This window comes from Dipodomys ordii, unplaced genomic scaffold, assembly GCF_000151885.1.
Source record: "Dipodomys ordii isolate 6190 unplaced genomic scaffold, Dord_2.0 Scaffold21, whole genome shotgun sequence".
Classification (NCBI taxonomy): Eukaryota; Metazoa; Chordata; class Mammalia; order Rodentia; family Heteromyidae; genus Dipodomys; species Dipodomys ordii.
This window is the reverse complement of record NW_012267237.1, coordinates 6,604,558-6,623,166: the sequence shown is the minus strand read 5'-3', so window position 1 is coordinate 6,623,166 and position 18,609 is coordinate 6,604,558. Positions and strand designations below refer to the sequence as shown.

General features: G+C 42.3%; 1 protein-coding gene across 1 annotated transcript in view; it reads right to left on the bottom strand.

Moving 5' to 3' along the window:
- The window catches only part of March6 (membrane-associated ring finger (C3HC4) 6, E3 ubiquitin protein ligase), a 60,081-nt gene that overhangs the window by 38,954 nt on the left and 2,518 nt on the right, over positions 1-18,609 (bottom strand). The window contains exons 3-5 of the mRNA XM_013013839.1: positions 18,475-18,568; positions 2,403-2,499; positions 1,104-1,177 (exon numbers count right to left, since the gene is read on the bottom strand). Of these exons, the coding sequence (XP_012869293.1) occupies positions 1,104-1,177; positions 2,403-2,499; positions 18,475-18,568 (265 nt within the window). The remainder of the gene's footprint in view (positions 1-1,103; positions 1,178-2,402; positions 2,500-18,474; positions 18,569-18,609) is intronic.

Sequence of the window (18,609 nt, the reverse complement as noted above, 5' to 3'; positions counted from 1 at the left end):
TGGCGCTGTAGCTCAAGTGGTAGAGCGCTAGCCTTGAGCTGAAGAGCTGAGGGACAGCGCCCAGGCCCAGAGTTCAAGCCCCACAACCGACCAAAAAAAAAAAAAAAATGTACTGTTTATGACATATAATCATAACCCCTCTGCCCATCACCTTAACAGTAACAATAAAACATTCATTAAAAAAAGAACAAAAAACAGGGCTGGGAAGGTGGTAGAATGCATGAGGCCTTGTGTTAAATTCCTCAGCACCACATAAGCAGAAAAAGCTGGACGTGGTGCTGTGGCTCAAGTGGTAGAGTGCTAACCTTGAGCTGAAGAGCTGAGGGACAGTGGCCTAGGCACAGAGTTCAGGTCCCACAACCGACAAAACAAGCAAGCAAACAAACAAAAAAACAATAAAACTTGACCAGATGCTAGTGACTCATGCCTGTAATCCTAGCTACTCAAGAGGCTGAGATTTGAGGATTACCTTTCAAAACCAGCCCAAGGAAAAAAGTCTGAGATTCTTATTTCCAATAAACCACCAAAAAAATGGCACAAAGTGGTAGAGCACTAGCCTTCAGCAAAATGGAGCTCAGGAACAGTTCTCAGGCCCTGAGTTCAAGCACAGCAGCCAACAACAACAACACAACAAGAAGGCACAAGAGGCATGAAGCACTGGATTCAATTCTCAAGGGGGAAGGGAGGAGAGAGATACACATGCCAAAACATTAGTATCTTGCTAGTATAGTCTTCCAAATATTTAAGATGAAATATGCAGATGAAAAAAGACAGAAAAAATGAAAGGTGAATGAGAACACTGATACGACAAAGTGGATCATAAACACCTGAAAGATGAAAATGAGTGATGGGTTCCTCATGGGGGTCCTTATTCCCTTGCATATGTTTGAGCTTCTCTATAATTAAAAGGAAAGAAAATAAGAAGGAAAAGAATACCCTACAAAATGTGTTGTGTTAAAAGATGAAAATTTTTAAAAACATTTCCTAAATAGATTTTTCTATAAGCATGGAGAGACAATGAAGTTCAGTATTGTTGCTTAGAAAGCATTTAAACACCTTTTGTTGCCAAAAATAACTGCAATGAAAACATTTAAAGAACTTACTTGGTGTAAAAGCAAATCTGTGCTTGCATAATTCACAGTATTCTTTCCGACTATGTTTCAGCCACTGAACTAAGCTGTAATTACAGATACATTAATAAACATTGGGTTTACAACAAACAAAAGGTTTCATTGAAAATTGGTTTATATTCAAATCATATAGATTACAGCTTTTATAATTGTAACCATTTCACCTTTAGAATATTCTCCAATCTTTTATAACTTCCTTCTAAAGAGTACAGAATTTACAACAGCTAAAGACATAAGCAGTATTACTACAGCATTAGGAAGAATCCAATTAGTATAAATTATAATCTCTTCAGAGCTAAATGAATATTGAAGAACACAAACATCAATATCAGTTTAATACTGGTCCGATGATACTAAGACCATGTGACTGGGTCTGCTGACAGGCAGGTTTGGTTGTCACTAACTGGTGGGCTACTGGGCTTTGAGCAAGTTATTTTAACCTAGTTTTTTCATCAACATAATAGTCCACCACCCAGGTTTCTTTGAAAAGTTAGTTAAAAGATGTGTAACGAGCTGAGAATATGGGCTGGGAAGGTGGCTAAGTGGTAGAGCACTTGCCTTGCATGCATGAGGCCCTGGGTTTGATTCCTCAGCACCACATAAGCAAAAAGAAAAAAAAGCCCGAAGTGGCACTGTGGCTCAAGTGGTAGAGTACTAGCCTTGAGCTGAATTGCTGAGAGACAGCTCCCAGGCCCAGAGTTCAGGCCCCACGACCAGACCCCCCCAAAAAAAAGAGCTGAGACTAATTCTTGGCCCAGAGTACACCCTAAACATGAGCTGCTACCATACCACTCAAAACTAGAAAAGTACAGTGTTTCCCATGAGCAAAGAAATGAACAAAAACAAACTCAAAATCTACCAAAGTAACAAGTATTAAGGATTATGGGTAATTTCCACTGTTTTTTTTTTTTTTTCCCCCGTCAGTTGAAAGGCTTGAACTCTGGACCTGGGTGTTGTCCCTTAGCTCTTCAACTCAAGGTGAGTACTCTACCACTTGAGCCACAGCCCTACTTCTGGTTCTCTGGTAGTTAATTGGAGCTAGGAGTCTCACAGACCTGCCCAGGCTGGCTTTGAACTGTGAGCCTCAGATCTCAGCCTCCTGAGTAGCTAGGATTATAGGCATGAGCCACCAGTGCCTGGCTTTTTTTCTTTTTTACAGAAACTTCAAAAGCAATTAATTATAGAGCAAGTTCTTTTAAAATGATCATTACTGTTGTATAGATGACAAAAATGAAGCTCAAAATTATAAAATTTTCAAACTACAGGACTTACCATTCCTGATGGATAAACTTAATACTGCCAGTACATACACAAGGATGATAAAGAGGTTTTTCAGGTGTTCCTTCTGATCGACACACCCTACATATGTCTGTTAATAAAACAGAAAAAATGAATTACCTTTGGTTATAACTTTTATAAAAAAATAGACCACAAAAAAGAAAATATGTTGTGTTAAAGTAACAATATGTCACTTGGAAAAACATTAATCACAGCACAGAGAACTAAAAATTGTGATGAAAATAATATATACCTGAAACTAAAAGTTTCCTTTAAAAACATTAAAACATAAATTGTTGCTTAACACCTCTGTAAACCTAAAGCTAAAACATTCTATTTAAAACTGTGCTCACCTATAACAAATACCAAAACAAATCAGGTTACTCTTAAGTGTCCTCAACCACAGTCCTAATAGTTTAAAATCCTCACTAAATCTAATCCTAACAGAACAAGCTCCATAAAAACACACTTGAGGCACAGTGGATGTCCCTTTCTACAAGAACAAGGGACAGGAATAATCTCCTAATCTCTCTCTTAATATTCTCTTCCCCCTCAGATGTGAGGGATACCCAATACACAGAAACTCCAACCAGAGAATGAATGGTCAGCCAGAAGCTGCTTTGAGTAGATGCTACAGGAACCTAAGGATCTTGAGATCCAGAGCATGGCAGCTCCCATGCCCACCCCCAGCAACAAGTAGCAGTAGGGACACATCTACCTGCCTGCCTTCCCACCTGGGGTAGACATCAACAGCCAGCAGAGTAGCACAGGGAGGAAAGCAACTGATCTGTCATGCTTGTTCACTTGCTTATTTCCTCCTGAGCGCACCTTCCTGTGCAAGATGACATCTCAGCTAGCCTTCAGAGCCGAATTCTAACCCCAAGAGGACAATTCCAGGTGTAACAGGCATGTACACAGGGGTAAGAGACATGAAGTTCACTTTGACCTACTCTTAAGAACTCCTTATTTACTGAGGAAGAATTACAATCTAAATTTCTTTTGTAGACAGATGTAATACCCTTTTGGGATTTGCGTGTGCAGTATGTGATCCTGGATGCTTATCATCATTACAAGTCTGTGATGCTCAGTCTTGGTTCAGTTGTTGTTATTCAGAATACCACATAACACTCCCACACCTCCCGCCACCCCCAAAAAATTTTTGGGTGCTGGTGCTTGAACTCTGGGTCTGGGTGTTGTCCCTGAGTTTTTGGACAGTGCTATACTACTTGAACCGCAGCTTTCTTTCCCGGCTGGCTTTGAACTGCAACACCTATATATAAGCCTCCTGAGGAGCTAGGATTACAGGCATGAACTTACCAGTACCAGGCATCCTAAAGATTTTGACTTTCTAGAAGTAGCTGGTGGGCATAGATAAGCTGCCCTCCTTTATGGTGAGATCTACGTGGGATCCTAACATCTGTAAACTTCTCACCTTCATCCTTGATTAATGAAAACATCTTTAGCAAAACTTTCCCTTTGGTTAGTCTCATGAAGTGCTCTAGTGGTGCACATACCAGTGAGCTGCTTGCTTAATCAGATGCAAAATTCCAACACAAACAAAATAGAACTGAGTTCCCATTCCACAATTCTAAGTATCTAGGCAGCCCACTACACTTTGGATGCTCCATTTCCTCCAAGTATGCATTTCAGTACCAAGGAAATTCAATCTCAGAACCTAGAGGACCTTCGGTGCAGAACTCCCTGATGGGCCACCCTTTACTGTGCTTGAGACTCAAGCATAAGTGTTCTTAGCTTTAGTGAATTCAAATGTAAGACACTGAAAATGAAGCTACCTGAGGTACCAACACCAGATTTGCCTTGCAACTCAATCCCCCAAATACAGCACCTTGGAAGAATCTAGTTTTATCACTGCCCTTTTGGATTGGGAAAGCTGCATGCTCCCTGCTCCCTCTGTGGAACTGCAACAAAATCCCCATCACCTAGATTCCAGATTGGGGCCATGATGCTGTGCAACTGATCTAAATTATCTAGAATTGTGGGTCATCATGCTGTGCAACTGATTTAAGTAATCTAGAATTACCAAAGCCATTGGGCACTGTGGATATGGATTAGCCCTAGAATTATCAGTTATCCAGGTTGGAGCCAAATGATGCCCAAAGCCATCACCCAGAGTACTAAGATGCCCAGAGAATAACTTTTGAGTGGCACGTACCAGTATAAAATCAACTCATTAGGCAGGAGCGGTGTAAGTACAGGTAAGCCAGTACCAGAGGAGGAATCCTCTCTAGCATGCCCCATGAGACATGGTACTGAGGAAGGAAGTGGGGACTAGGCTCACATGAATGAGGGTTACTGATAAGCTATCAACTGAGTACTGGGGAAGGAAAAAGATAGCAGTTGGCACACCACTGCCACTCAGGAGGCAAGGTCAACAGAAGGCAAGATAACCATGTGGACATTGCTGCTTGGACTCTTGGTAAGTTCACTCTACAATGAAGACCCTTGCAAAGCCACCCAGCTCTGTGTGACCAGTGAAGGCTGAGGTGAGACCAAGGCCGTGGCAAACTCCAGGAGTGATCATCTTCAAAAGGTACTACTTACTCCAAACAATGGCTGGTAGGCAAGTGGCTGACAAGAAATCAGGTGGAGAAGAGATTTACTTAGAAGATACACCTAGAATCAGGCAAGACAGTAATTTCCAAAAAGACCCTCATCCTTCTGAATGACAAACTACAAATACAACATTAAGCAAATACAGCAAACCTAAAATCAAGTACCAGGCTCTGCTTAAAACAATGGTACAGAGAACTTGGATCCCAGAGATTGGAGTCTCTTGCACAGTCAGGGCCGAGTACTGGTGGCTCACACCCATAATCCTACTCAGGAGGCTGAGAGCTGAGGATCACAGTTCAAAGCCAGCCCAGGCAGGAAAGTCCGTGAGATTCTTACCTCCAATTAGCCACCAGAAAACTGAAAGTGGCGCTGTGGCTCAAGTGGTAGAGCACTCACCTTGAGTTGAAGAGTGCAGGGACAGCGCCCAGGCCGAGTTCAAGCCCCACAACCAACCAAAAAAAAAAAAAAAAGACTGCACAGTCAAAATTATTCTGAGTAATAATAATATATCTTTTTTACTCATTGTCTTACAAATTTACAATGGCATTTTCTTTTTTTCCAGTTGTGGGGCCTGAACTCTGTCCCTCAGCTCTTCAGCTGTCGACTAGCGCTCTACCACTTGAGCCTCAGTCCCACTTCTGGCTTTTTCTGCTTATGTAGTGCTGAAGAATCAAACCCAGGGCTTCATGCATGCAAGGCAAGTGCTCTACCATTGAGCCACCTTCTCAGCCCCCAAAATGGCATTTTCTACATAATATGTGAGGCAATGGATTGAATGCATCCATATAAAAAATTTCACCTGCTTGCCGTTAAACCAAATATAAAACAAATAACCAATTTTGGAAAATATGCTTTTATGAAAATGTAAATGGTCAGGGCTGGGAAGGTGGCTCAGTGGTAGAACGCTTGCCTTGCATGCATGAGGCCCTGGGTTCGATTCCTCAGCACCACATAAGCAAAAAGAAAAAAGCCGGAAGTGGTGCTGTGGCTCAAGTGGTACAGCGCTAGCCTTGAGCTGAAGAGCTGAGGGACAGCGCCCAGGCCCAGCGTTCAAGCCCCGCGACCGGACCCAAAAGAAAAAAAGAAAAGAAAAGAAAAAGAAAATGTAAATAGTATGTTATTGTAAGTAAATTTAAAATTCTTGCTGGATGCCAGTGGCTCAAGCCTGTAATCCTATCTACCCAGGAGGCTGAGATCTGTATGAAACCAATCACCAATTTTGGAAAATATGCTTTTATGAAAATGTAAATGGTATGTTATTGTAAGTAAATTTAAAATTCTTGCCGGTGGCTCATGCCTGTAATCCTACCTACCCAGGAGGCTGAGATCTGAGTATTACTTTTTGCCAGCCTGGGCAGAAAGTCCGTTGGGACTCTTATCTCCAATTAACCATCAGAAAATGTTAAGTGGTGCTGTGGCTCAAGCGGAAGAGCACTTGCCTTGAGCTGAAGAGCTGAGGGGCAGTGTCTAGGCCCAAGAGTTCAAGCCCTACAACTGACAAAAATAAATAATTTTAAAAATTAAAATTCTTAATATAAGATAATGTTAAGCAAAATATATTTTGTAATTTGGGGAGGGGAGGGGAGATTGCAGAATGCTTAAATAAACATGAAGGCTGACTCATTGTGATGACGAGATGTACAGGACACTATAGGGTGGGAGGAGTTGGGGATGTGGGGAGGGAAGTTATAGTAGGGGAAAAATAAAGGAGGAGGTAACAATGCTCACTATGAAATGTACTCATTACCTACTCATGTAACTGTAACCCCTCTGTACAACATTTTTACAATAAAAATATTAATTAAAAAAATTAAAATTCTTAGCTGGGCATCAGTGACTTACACTTATAATTCTAGCTATTCACAAGGCTGAAATCTGAGGACCACAGTTCAAAGCCAGCCTGGGCAAAAAAGTCCTTGAGACTCTTACAGTTAAGCACCCTTAAAAAAAAGCCTAAGTTTGGCTGGGAATGTGGCTTAGTGGTAGAGTGCTTGCCTAGCATGCATGAAGCCCTGGGTTTGATTCCTCAGTACTACATAAACAAAAACAGCCAAAAGTGGTGCTGAAGAAGATCAGGAACAGTGCCTAAGCCTTGAGGTTCAAGTCCCTGGATGGGCAAAAAAAAAACAAACAACCAAAACCTGGAAGTAGAGCTATGACATGACTTAAATAGTATAGTATTAGGCTTGAGTACAAAAGCTCAGGAACAGCACCCAGGCCATGAGTTCAAGCCCCAGGAGCCCACGCACGTGCGCACACAGACACACACACACACGCCCACGCACATACATAGACACACACACACACACAATCTTCCACCAGGCACTAGTGGCTCACGCCTGTAATACTACCTGCTCAGGAGGCTGAAATCTGAGGATTGCGGTTCAAACCCATCCCAGGCAGCAAAGTCCATGAGACCCTTATCTCCAATTAACCACAAAAAAGCTGTAATTGGACCTGTGGCTCAGTGCTAGCCTTCAGCAGAAAATCTCAGGGACAGCACCCAGACCCTGAGTTCAAGCCCCAGGAATGGCGAAGAAAAAGAAAAAAAAAAGAATTAACTACTAGTATACGCAACAGTACAACATTCAAGTTCCAAGATGCCATGTCATGAGTAGAATCATGCAGTAACTTTATACTTATATATGTGTGTGTGTGTGTGTGTGTATATATATATACATACATACATATATATATATATATATTTTTTTTTTTTTTTGCAGGCACTGGTAACTCATGCCTATAATCCTAGCTACTCAAAAGACTGAGATGTCAGCAGTGCAGTTTGAAGCCAACTTGAGGCAGGGAAGTCCATGGACCTCTTTTTTTTTGGGTCCAGTCGTGGGGCCTGAACTCTGGGCCTGGGCGCTGTCCTTCACCTCTTCAGCTCAAGGCTAGCGCTCTACCACTTGAGCCACAGCCACAGAGCCACTTCCGGCTTTTTTCTTTTTGCTTATGTGGTGCTGAGGAATCGAACCCAGGGCCTCATGCATGCAAGGCAAGCGCTCTACCACTGAGCTACCTTCCCAGCCCTATCTTCAACAAGCTACCCAGAAATCCCAGAAGTGGTGCTATGCCTCAAGTGGTAGTGTTAGCCTTGAGCTAAAGGAGCTCAGGGACAATGTCCGGGCCCTGAGTTCAAGCCTCAGGACCAGCACCCCCACAAAACAAAACAAAAAATGAGGGCTAGAAATGTGGCCTAGTGGTAGAGTGCTTGCCTAACATGCATGAAAGCCCTGGGTTCAATTCCTCAGTACCACATAAACAGAAAAAGCCAAAGGTGACGCTATGGCTCTCAAGTAATAAGAGCGCTAGCCTTGAGCACAGAGAGGCTCAAGGACAGAGCCCAGGCTCCGAGTTCAAGACCCAGGACCAGCAAAATAAAAAAAAATTATGAAGATATTGTATGAAGGGTTACTATTTCACAAGTCAAGTGGAATGTTGACTTTTGAACCCTGTCTTTCAATGTAACACATTTGTCATGGAGGCATTTTAGTAAGCAACGGTGCTCTCGTCAAGCTGGTACTCTAAAGTGACCACAGTTAGCAAGGTAACTTCCTTCCAGCTGTGAGCATGGCACACAGTGGAGCAGCTGCTGTTCACTAACCTTAACCCTAATTCTCAGCACAAGGCCCTGAGTTCAAACTCTAATACTGCCAAAGGAGCACTGGATCATCTAATGTGGGCATCCACACTGTGATGTCAGTAAGCAGCTCACGGGTAGCTTTAAGGTGCTGAGATTTAGGGGTATTTTATAACTAGAACACAACTTAGCCTATACAGTACCTTAGCAATTTCAAAAACAAGCCAGCAAACCAAAGAAAACAAAGAGCAAACACAACTGCCAAAACATAAAGCCAAGAAAGTATAACTAAAAATCAAAATTTCAGCAGGGTAAACAAGAACCAAGGTTACAAAAAGAGTGAAATCAACAAAAGATGTAGCCGGAGGCCCTTCATAAAAAGTTAGGCTCTCATTTGTACAGTAAAACTGCACACGTACAATAAAGCTAAAAATTTTGCTTAGGCCAAAGTAAAACTGTGTCTGTCTTTTGTTTGTTTTGGTGGGTCATGGGGCTTGAACTCTGGGCCTGAGCGCTGTCCCTCAGCTCTGCAGCTCAAGGCTAGCGTTCTACCACTTGAGCTACACTGCCACTTCGGTTTTTCTGTAGTTTATTGGAGATAAGAGTGTCACAGACTTTCCTGCCCGGTGCTGGCTTTGAACTGTGATGCTCAGATCTCAGCCTCCTGAGTAGCTAGGATTACAGGTGTAAGTCACTGGTGCCTGGCCAAACTGTGTCTTTCTTGTAGCTACTGCAACCCTGCTTAGAAACAATAAGGCTCCTAGTTTTCAAAGACAAGTTTGTCTTATTTTATCCTAAGGGAACTTTGTTGCTTGATTTGAATACCTTGTAACTTCATACAATCGTATCATTTAAAGTTCCTAACAGTATTAGCACAAGTAATAATAAACTTTTTAAAATAAGAAACTTCAAATTCTTAAGTGACTTGAGCACAGAGAAGCCCAAGAGCTAAGAGGGAAAAGAAACCACTAGTGGAATGGGGGAGAATCAAGTAGGTTAGTTTTTCTTAGCCAACAATCCAGTTCAATGACATATATTAAGTGCCTACAATGGGGGGGAGGGGGCTTTAAAAGCTGTGAATATATAACTCTTAAGCCATTAGCAATTTTGAAAGTTCTCTATTTCAAAATCTCAATTCACCGTTTTGGCAATAAACTAGTGAAAATCTAAGGATTTTTATTACTAGTAGACTTTATTTTGTAGAATGGTTTGAGATTTATAGAAATATGAGATTAGAGTTCCTGTAAATTCAAAACACAGTGTCTCCTAGTGTTAGCATTATTTTTGTTCCCCTTGGCAGGGATTTGAACCAGGAGCTTCCACTTGCTAGGCAAGTGCTCTACCATGTAAGCTACACTCCAGAGCTTGCTTTTTGGACAGATGCTCTACCATTTGAGCACTGCACCTGATCGTTAACATCTTATTAACAGGATTTGTTGTAATTTTTTCTACTTGATGAACCAATATTGATACATCATCAAGTCCAGTTTTGTCAGAATTCCTTAGTCTTTATCTAATGTACTTTTTCTGCTCCACAGTACATGCACATTTAGTTGTTGTCAAGTCCCTCTGGATTCTTAGCAGTCTCTCAGGTTTGCCACATTTTTGGTGATTTTGACTGTTTAAGAGAACTGCTCAGATATATTATTGGATTGATTATGTTAGAAACTGTCTTCTTCATGATTCCTCTCAAGCTATGGCCTTATGGGTAGAGTATCACACAGATACTCTGTTGTCATGTCAGTTTATCAAGGATATAAATCAACATGATTTATGACTGTTGATTTTGTTTCATCTGAAAGAACTAATTTTTTTATTATCTAACAACAATTTTTTTTCTTACAAATAGTAGCCATCACTACAGTAGACAAGTATGAAAATACATTATTAAGGCTGGGCTCTGGTGGATCACGCCTGTAATTCTAGCTAACTCAGGAGGCTGAGCATCTGAGGATCCTGGTTCAAAGCTAGCCCAGCTGAGTCTCTTATCTCCAACTGACTACCAAGAAACTGGAAATGGCGCTGTGGCTCAAGTGCTAGCCTTGAGTAGAACCGCTAAGAACAGTGCCCATGCCCATGCCCCAAAGTCATCTATCCCAGCCATTTCTTTTTCTTTATTGCCAGTCCTGGGGCTTGAACTCCGGGCCTGGGCACTGTCCCTGAGCTTCTATTGCTTAAGGCTAACACGCTACCAAGTAAGCCACAGAGCCAATGCCTTTTCTGTGTATGTGATACTGAGGAATCGAACCCAGGGCTTCATGCATGCTAGGTAGCACTCTACCATTAAGCCGCCTTCCCAGCCGCCAGCTGTCAGTCATGGGGCTTGAACTCTGAGCCTCGGTGTTGTCCCTCAGCTCTTCAGCTCAAGGTGAGCACTCTACCACTTGAACCATAGTACCACTTCCAGTTCACTGGTGGTTAACTGGAGATAAAGAGTCTCATGAACTTTCCTGCCCAGGCTGGCTTTGAACCTCGATCCTCAAATCTCAGCCTCCAGAGTAGCTAGGATTACAGGCTTGAGCCACTGGCGCCCATGCAGCACCATTTCTTAAAAACAAAACAGCTGGTAGCTCACACCACTGAGGAGGCTAAGATCTGAGGATTGTGATTCTAAGCCAACCAGGCAAAAAAGTCCCTGTGAAGACACTCACCTCCAATTAACCACTCAAAAACCAGAAGTGGCATTGTGGCTCAAGTGGTAGAATGCTAAAGCCCAGAGTTCAAGCCAGATGAATGACAAAAACAAAAAATAAAACCTATACTTTCCCAAGTGAAACTGCTTTTACACTTTTGTAAAATATATACCGTCTAAATATTTTGGTCTATTGTCCAATTTACATCATCAGACCAGTGGATTAATAGTATTAATTTTAAAATTAAACACAAATTAACACATTCTCAAATACACTGATTAAAAAACTATTATTTGGCCAGGCGCTGATGGCTCACGCCTGTAATCCTAGCTACTCAGGAGGCTGAGATCTGAGGATCGCGGTTCAAAGCCAGCCCGGGCAGGAGAGACCGTGAGACTCCTATCTCCAACAAACCACCAGAAAACCAGAAGTGGCACTGTAGCTCAAGTGGTAGAGTGCTTGCCTTGAGATGAAGAGCTGAGGGACAGCGCCCAGGCCCAGAGTTCAAGCCCTACGACGACAAAGAAACAAACAAACAAAAAAAAAAAACTATCATTTGACCAGGCACTGGTAACTCACACCTGTAATCCAAGCTATACAGGAGGCTGAGATCTGAAGATTCCAGTTCAAAGTTAGCCTGGGTAGAAAAGTCTGTAAGACTTGTCTTCATCCAATTAGCTACCAAAAAGTTGTGAATGGAGCTGTGGCTCAAATGGTAGGACTTCTAATAATCCAGACATAGAGATCTTTAAAATGTAAATGTAAAATGGTGGCTCACATCTGAAATCCTAGCTATGCAGGAAGCTAAAAATCTAAGAATCACTGTTCAAACACAGCTGAGCAGAAAAGTCCATTAGGTTGTTGGGTGTGGGGCTAGAACTCAAGAGCCTGGGCTCTGGCCCTGGGCTTTTGTGCTCTACCACTTTGAGCCATAATACAACTTGGTTTTCTGGTGGAGATCAGTCTCAAGGTCTTTCTTGCCTGGGCTGGCTTCAAACCACCAGCCTCTTGAATAGCTAGGATTACAGGCATGAGCTACACCAGCACCTGGCCTATAAGAATCTTATCTCCAATTAGCCACCCAAAAAAGCTCAAGTAGCTCAAGTGGCTCAAGTGGTAGAGTGCTAGCCTTGAACAAAAAAGCTAAGAGACAGCACACCAGCCATGAGTACAAGTCCCCTCCTTTACCTGCACACAAAATACTATTTACCCTTCACACTGACTTTATCTTTAAAACTATATATCATAGTTACATACTCAAAGTTACTTTTAAATATTCTAAGTAATTTTTCAAAGTTCATTTTTCATTTCTAACATGGTAAATATCTATATATACAACCCACAAAAACAAAAGTTCTTTATCCTCAATTTTAACTATACAGGAGCTCTGAAGTCAAACTCTGAGAACCAATGATCTTTTCATCAATGGCCCTTCAAAATGCTCCATCTATGGATATTCAACTGTTATAACATTATTACTTGCAAAGCTATAACATTAAAAAAAAAAATTAAAAGTACCTCTAGGTACTCTGCAATGTCTGAGGAAAGGGAAAAGAATTATGCAGGAAAAAGGACTGTTGACAAAGGTCCTAGGAACAACACAGATGTTCAGTATTTGGTAAATGGAGAACAAAGCACAGAAAGCATAGAATGTATAAATCTTCCATCTCAAAAGTGTTCAAGCCAGGCACTGCTGTTTATGCCTGCAATCCTAGTAACTTAGAAGGTTAAGATCTGAGGTTCAAGATTCAAAGCCACCAAAAAGCCAGAAGTGGAGCTGTGTGTGTCTCAAGTGACAAAGCACTAGCCTTGAGCAAAGGAGCTCAAGAGCAGCACCTCAGCCCTGAGTTCAGTCCCCAGGACTGGCCAAACAACAACAACCCAGATGTGGCACTGTGACCCCAAGTGGTAGAGCACTAGCCTTGAGCACAAAGAGGCTCAGGATAGCGCTCAAGCCCCACAACTGATTTTTTTTTAAGGGCTAAATTGTATTGCATTGTGTATAAATTATTCCTTATTAACTTGGCCCTATTTTTCTGGCACACACTATCAGGTAGGAGAAGAAAGAGAAACAGAAAAATAAAAAGGATATTCTGAGTTAAGGTATAAAAAATCAAGGTACAGGAAATGCTTTAATGTCTTCCAGAAACTATCATTTTTATGAACAGAACTGTGCCCTCCCCGACTCCATTCCTTACCCCCACCCCCCAACCCTACATTTTGAAGCCCTAACCTCCAGTGCCTCAGAACCTGATCATGTGGAGCAATGATTAGGTGATAATGATTAGGTTCTAATAGTGTGGACTCTTAATCCAGTAGGACTGCCTCCTTATAAGAGGAGACAAAGACCACAGGGAAGACAACGTGAAGATATAGAAGGACAAAAAGCAAGCCAAGCAGAGAGGTCTCAGAAGAAATCAGCCCTGTCAAATACTTTGATCTAAAACTTCTAGCCTCCAGAACTATGAAAAAATACATTTCATGGGCTGGGAAGGTGGCTCAGTGGTAGAGCGCTTGCCTTGCATGCCTAAGGTTCTGGGTTCGATTCCTTAGCACCACATAAGCAAAAAGAAAAAAAAGCCGGAAGTGGGGCTGTGGTTCAAGTGGTAGAGTGCTAGCCTTGAGCTGAGGGACAGCGCCCAGGCCCAGAGTTCAGGCCCCATGACCGGACCCCCCCCAAAAAAAATACATTTCATTTAAGGACTCAGGTTTATGGTACTTTGTTTGCTAACTCCTGAAAACTAAAACAATCACCAAAACTGAACTTTTCCCATTCTTGGTTAATGAAGCTACTCTAGAAATCAATCATTTTTTATTCCTCCTTGGACTATTTCATCAATTACTATGTTCTACTAATTCCAGCCCAGTCTGCTTCTTGTACATTTTTTCCTTTCCCACCGTGTTAAACTCCTGTGACGTCTAGCCTAGCCACTGCAATAGCAATCTAAATACAGCTGGCATAAAAGTTCTTCCTGTTCTCTTTTTATCAACTTTTCCTTTTCCTTTATGAAACTCAAATAAGTGATCTTCATGCCCTTATCAGAGAGAAGTAAAAATCAGTAATAGTGTGGTCTGAAAGAAAGGGTAATGGTGTGTGGACAGGGTATCTGGTAGCCCAGCATTAGCCACCATGCACGGCATTTCATCCTAAGTGGTCCAGTTCAACAAACAATACAACAGGCATCTTTTGGGAGATGTTTGCCTAGCTCAAGAATACACAGCCAGTCATGATATTTATCTGACATTATTATCTTTCCCAGTACCACCTCCCAGAAATTTGGGCTTAACAGTTGTTAGCAAGTAAGTACATACAGGGGAAGTAGCCAGTGACAGATGGACAATTTGTCTCAGCTCTGTTCAAAACAGAACGATTCCATTACTCTCTGCTTCTGGTACTAAAGTAGAAATCTAGTCCAACATGCTGTATCCCTTCTAGGATCCTCCTGTCCCATGATCTCCCTGATCTCATGGTATTCTCCCCCATTGCAACTACACTGCTGTCCCAGTGATTTCTGAAACAGTCTTGACATGCTCCTATCTTAAAGACTGGCCATTCCTTCTGCTGGGAATATGCTCTCCACAAAAGCATTTGCATGGCTAGTGTTCCAGCTCCTTCAAGACTTCCTTTGCTGTCAAGACTGAAAAACTACAACCCTTGCTCTCATATCCCAGCATTCCTTATACCCTTCTGTTTTTCTGTTTTCCAAAGAACTTGTAACATTTTACTTATGCCATACATTTACATTTTATTTTTGTCTTCTCTTCCTCCCATACCGAACTAACTAGGATGTAAACTTAACGGGAAAAAATGATTTTTCTCTATTTTATTTCACTAGCCCAAGCATACAAAATAATGCCTCATAGTAGATGCTCAATTAGAGAGTTCCCAGTTGAATACATGTATGCTTGGACATAAGCATTATCAAAGGAGTGAAAGCTAACCTGCAGTAGATGCAGGTAGTTCTGAAAACAGCGTAAAGGGGAGAACTAATGCATCTGACATCTGCCCATCCTTTTAAGTCATTTCTCCTTAGTTGAAACTACTTCAAGCTTTTGCCATAGTGAACAGAGAATGAGATCAACTGCAATACACTTCAACTTCGTGTTTTCCAAATGAGTAATTTTCTACATGCAAAAAAAAAAGTACAAGGCTGGGAAGGTGGCTCAGTGGTAGAGCGCTTGCCTTGCATGCATGAGGCCCTGGGTTCGATTCCTCAGTACCACATAAGCAAAAAAAAAAGCCGGAAGTGGCTCTGTGGCTCAAGTGGTAGAGTGCTAGCCTTGAGCTAAAGAACTGAGGGACAGTGTCCAGGCCCAGAGTTCAGGCCCCACCACCGGACCCCCCCAAAAAAAGAAAAAAAGTACAAGCCGGGCGCCAGTGGCTCACGTCTGTAATCCTAGCTACTCAGGAGGCTGAGATCTGAGGATCGAGGTTCAAAGCCAGCCTGAGCAGGAAAGTCCGGAAAACTCTTATCTCCAATAAACACTCAGAAAACCAGAAGTGGTGCTGTAGCTCAAGTTTGTAGAGCATGCGCCTTGAGCTGAAGAGTTGAGGGACAGCGCTCAGGCTGAGTTCAAGCCCCACGACCAACCAAAAAAAAAAAAAGTACAACTGCTTGCAGATCCTATAAAAAAAATTAATGATTTTATATTCTGTTCTACTAATGTAAGGAGCAAAACAGACAGAAACAACTTTGTGTATAATTGAGATGAAATGTGAGCACTCAACTATGGCAAAATGTTTAATAACTTTATGTCTTCGTAGATCAGTTCTTGCTTGCAACATCTAATTTGAAATTATAGTGTTCTTCCTTTAAGGAGAATAGAAAAATACCCTTGAGTTAAGGATAGCTTTTTCTCTGAAACTGGAAAAAAATCTCAGTGCACTGCATGATCAAATGAATGAAGAGATTACTAATATAAGGTATCTGCCAGTCTGGAGTCATCTACTTCTGTGTTACAAAATTATAAATTTGATTTTTACAAAAAATGTAAGTTATAATCATTTTAGAGATGGCAAAAATTAGGAGGAATGATGAAGAGGGTGACAATGATCAAGATACAATGTACTCAGAAACTGACATGTTGAATTGATAAACCTCTGTACAACTACTTAAAAGATAAAATTTAAAAAGAAGGCAAAATTTACCACCAATATAAAACATCCTGTGCATAACACTATCATATACGGTACACTACTATTCTGAGGGGGAGCTTGGGTCCTGGGGCTTGATCTCAGGGCCTGGGCACTGTCCCTGAGGTTCTTTTTCTCAAGGCTAGCACCCTACCACTAGAGCCACAGCACCACTTCCAACTTTCTCTGAGTAGTTTACTGGAGCTAAGAGTCTCTCAGACCTTCTTGCCAGGGCTGGGTTGGAACTCTTGAGCCTCAGATCTCAGCCTCCTGAGTAACTAGGATTACACGTGGGAGCCACCAGCATCTGGCAAGTTTATATATATATATATATAAAATATATATAAAATCATGAAATCTTTTTCCTTCCAAAGCTAGCTCAAGTTAAACTTAAATTATAAAAATTTCAAGACTTCCAACTGGAATTTTACAAAACTAAAATTTTACAAAATCAGGTGTGAGAAGTATTAAAATTCACTTTCATGTCATAACCAATCAAAATAAATGTAAAATAAGGTTTTTGTAAACTTTTATTAATGATTCATCTATACAGAGTGATAGAAACAAGTTATCTCTATACTGGACACTTGGGCTCCACTTACAAATATTTAAATGTGAGATCTGACATGAATTTGAATCTTGCCCTTTCCATTTACTGCCTGTGTGACTTAGTGCAAATTACTTGTCCAAGCCTTCCGTTTCCTCACCTGTAAGCAAGGATAGTGCCTACCTAAAAATGCTCACAGAATTACGAGAGATATCTATAAAACACATAGATCAGAAAATACCACACACTCTTCAATAAATAATTTAATACAGTACAGTATTCAAAAGGGTTACAAGCATGCTGTTCACTTCATAACCCACAGACATCCTGAGTTCCCAGACTATAAGTGTAAGCAATTACTAAGTTGCCAAACTAAAAGAATAGTGCTTTTAATATGCCAATACATATCTAATAATATATCCTACATTTATACATTCACTGGGCACCAGTGGATCATGCCTGTAATCATAGCAACTCAGGAGGTTGAAATTTCAAAGACTGCAATTTTAACACAGGTTGGGCAGAAAAGTCCCCGAGCCTCCATCTCCAAAACAACCAGCAAAAAGCTGGGCTAGAGGCATAACTCAAGTGGTACAGTAATAGCCCAATCCAGCTCCAGGCCCTGAGTTCAAAACCAGGAACCTGCCAAGAAAAGGAAGATGAGGGGAAGAAGAGGGAGGGAGAGGGGAAAAGAGAAGTGGAGGTGAGAGGAGAGAGAGAGAAGGAGAGGAGAGGAGAGGAGAGAAGGGAGTGGGGGTGGGGTGGGAGAAGAGAGATGAGGGGGACTTGAATCCAAGCTAGACAGGGTAGTGCACTTGAAACTACAGCCCTCTGAAGACTAAGGGAGGAGAGTTCCAGGCCATCCTGAAAGGGGGGGGGGGGGGGGGGGGGGGGGGGAGAAAAACGGAGGGGGGGGGTGGAGGTGGGTAAGTAGCAAAAGTATCTCAAATCCAAATGGATGTAAACCCTGTGTGGATGGAAATTTAGGGGCAAAGTCCGCCTTTCAAGAAGAATAGGATTTCCTAATCTCCAGCTGGTTCCCTTTACTATTTTTTCCAAAGGACTGGGCAGCGGCTTACAGCTCAATGCGTATGATCAGCACGTGATGAAAGGGCAACTATTCTCGATCCGAATACCTAAGTTCACATCTGTCTCCAACCGCCCATGTGAACCCTGGACCGGCTGATAGAGTAAGCCTCCATTTCCACAGGTATAAAAGACAGTAGGACCTACCTACTTCCACAGGGCTGATACCAGGAGGAAATGGGAATGTGAGGACACCTGGGAAACTATCAAATGCCCCGTGTCGTCTGCACCGTGAGCTTTCCATTCAGGAAAGACTTTTTAAAAGTAGGAATCATGTTGCATCGGCCCAAGCTTCTGATTACGCACTAGACTCCACGACACTGGCTCAAGGATTCCTTTTTCCACCACAAGTCCCCCAAACCGCACTCCACAACCCCGAGGAGGCCTGGTCCCCAGGGCGTCCAACCCATCTGCGCCGGGGACCGGGGACCGCAAGGCCCGCAATCCCCTCCACCGACAGAAACCTGCTCTCAAGGAAGCGGGGCGACGCGGCCCGGCGAGCTGTTTACCCCCGAGCTCCGGTCCACCGGGCGAGCGGAGGCACCGCCGGCCACGTCTCCACACCCACGTAGTCAGTCTCGAAGCAACTCGGACCCGGCCCGGCTCACCGCGGTGGAGGGTTCAGAAGAAACCCAGGCGACGCC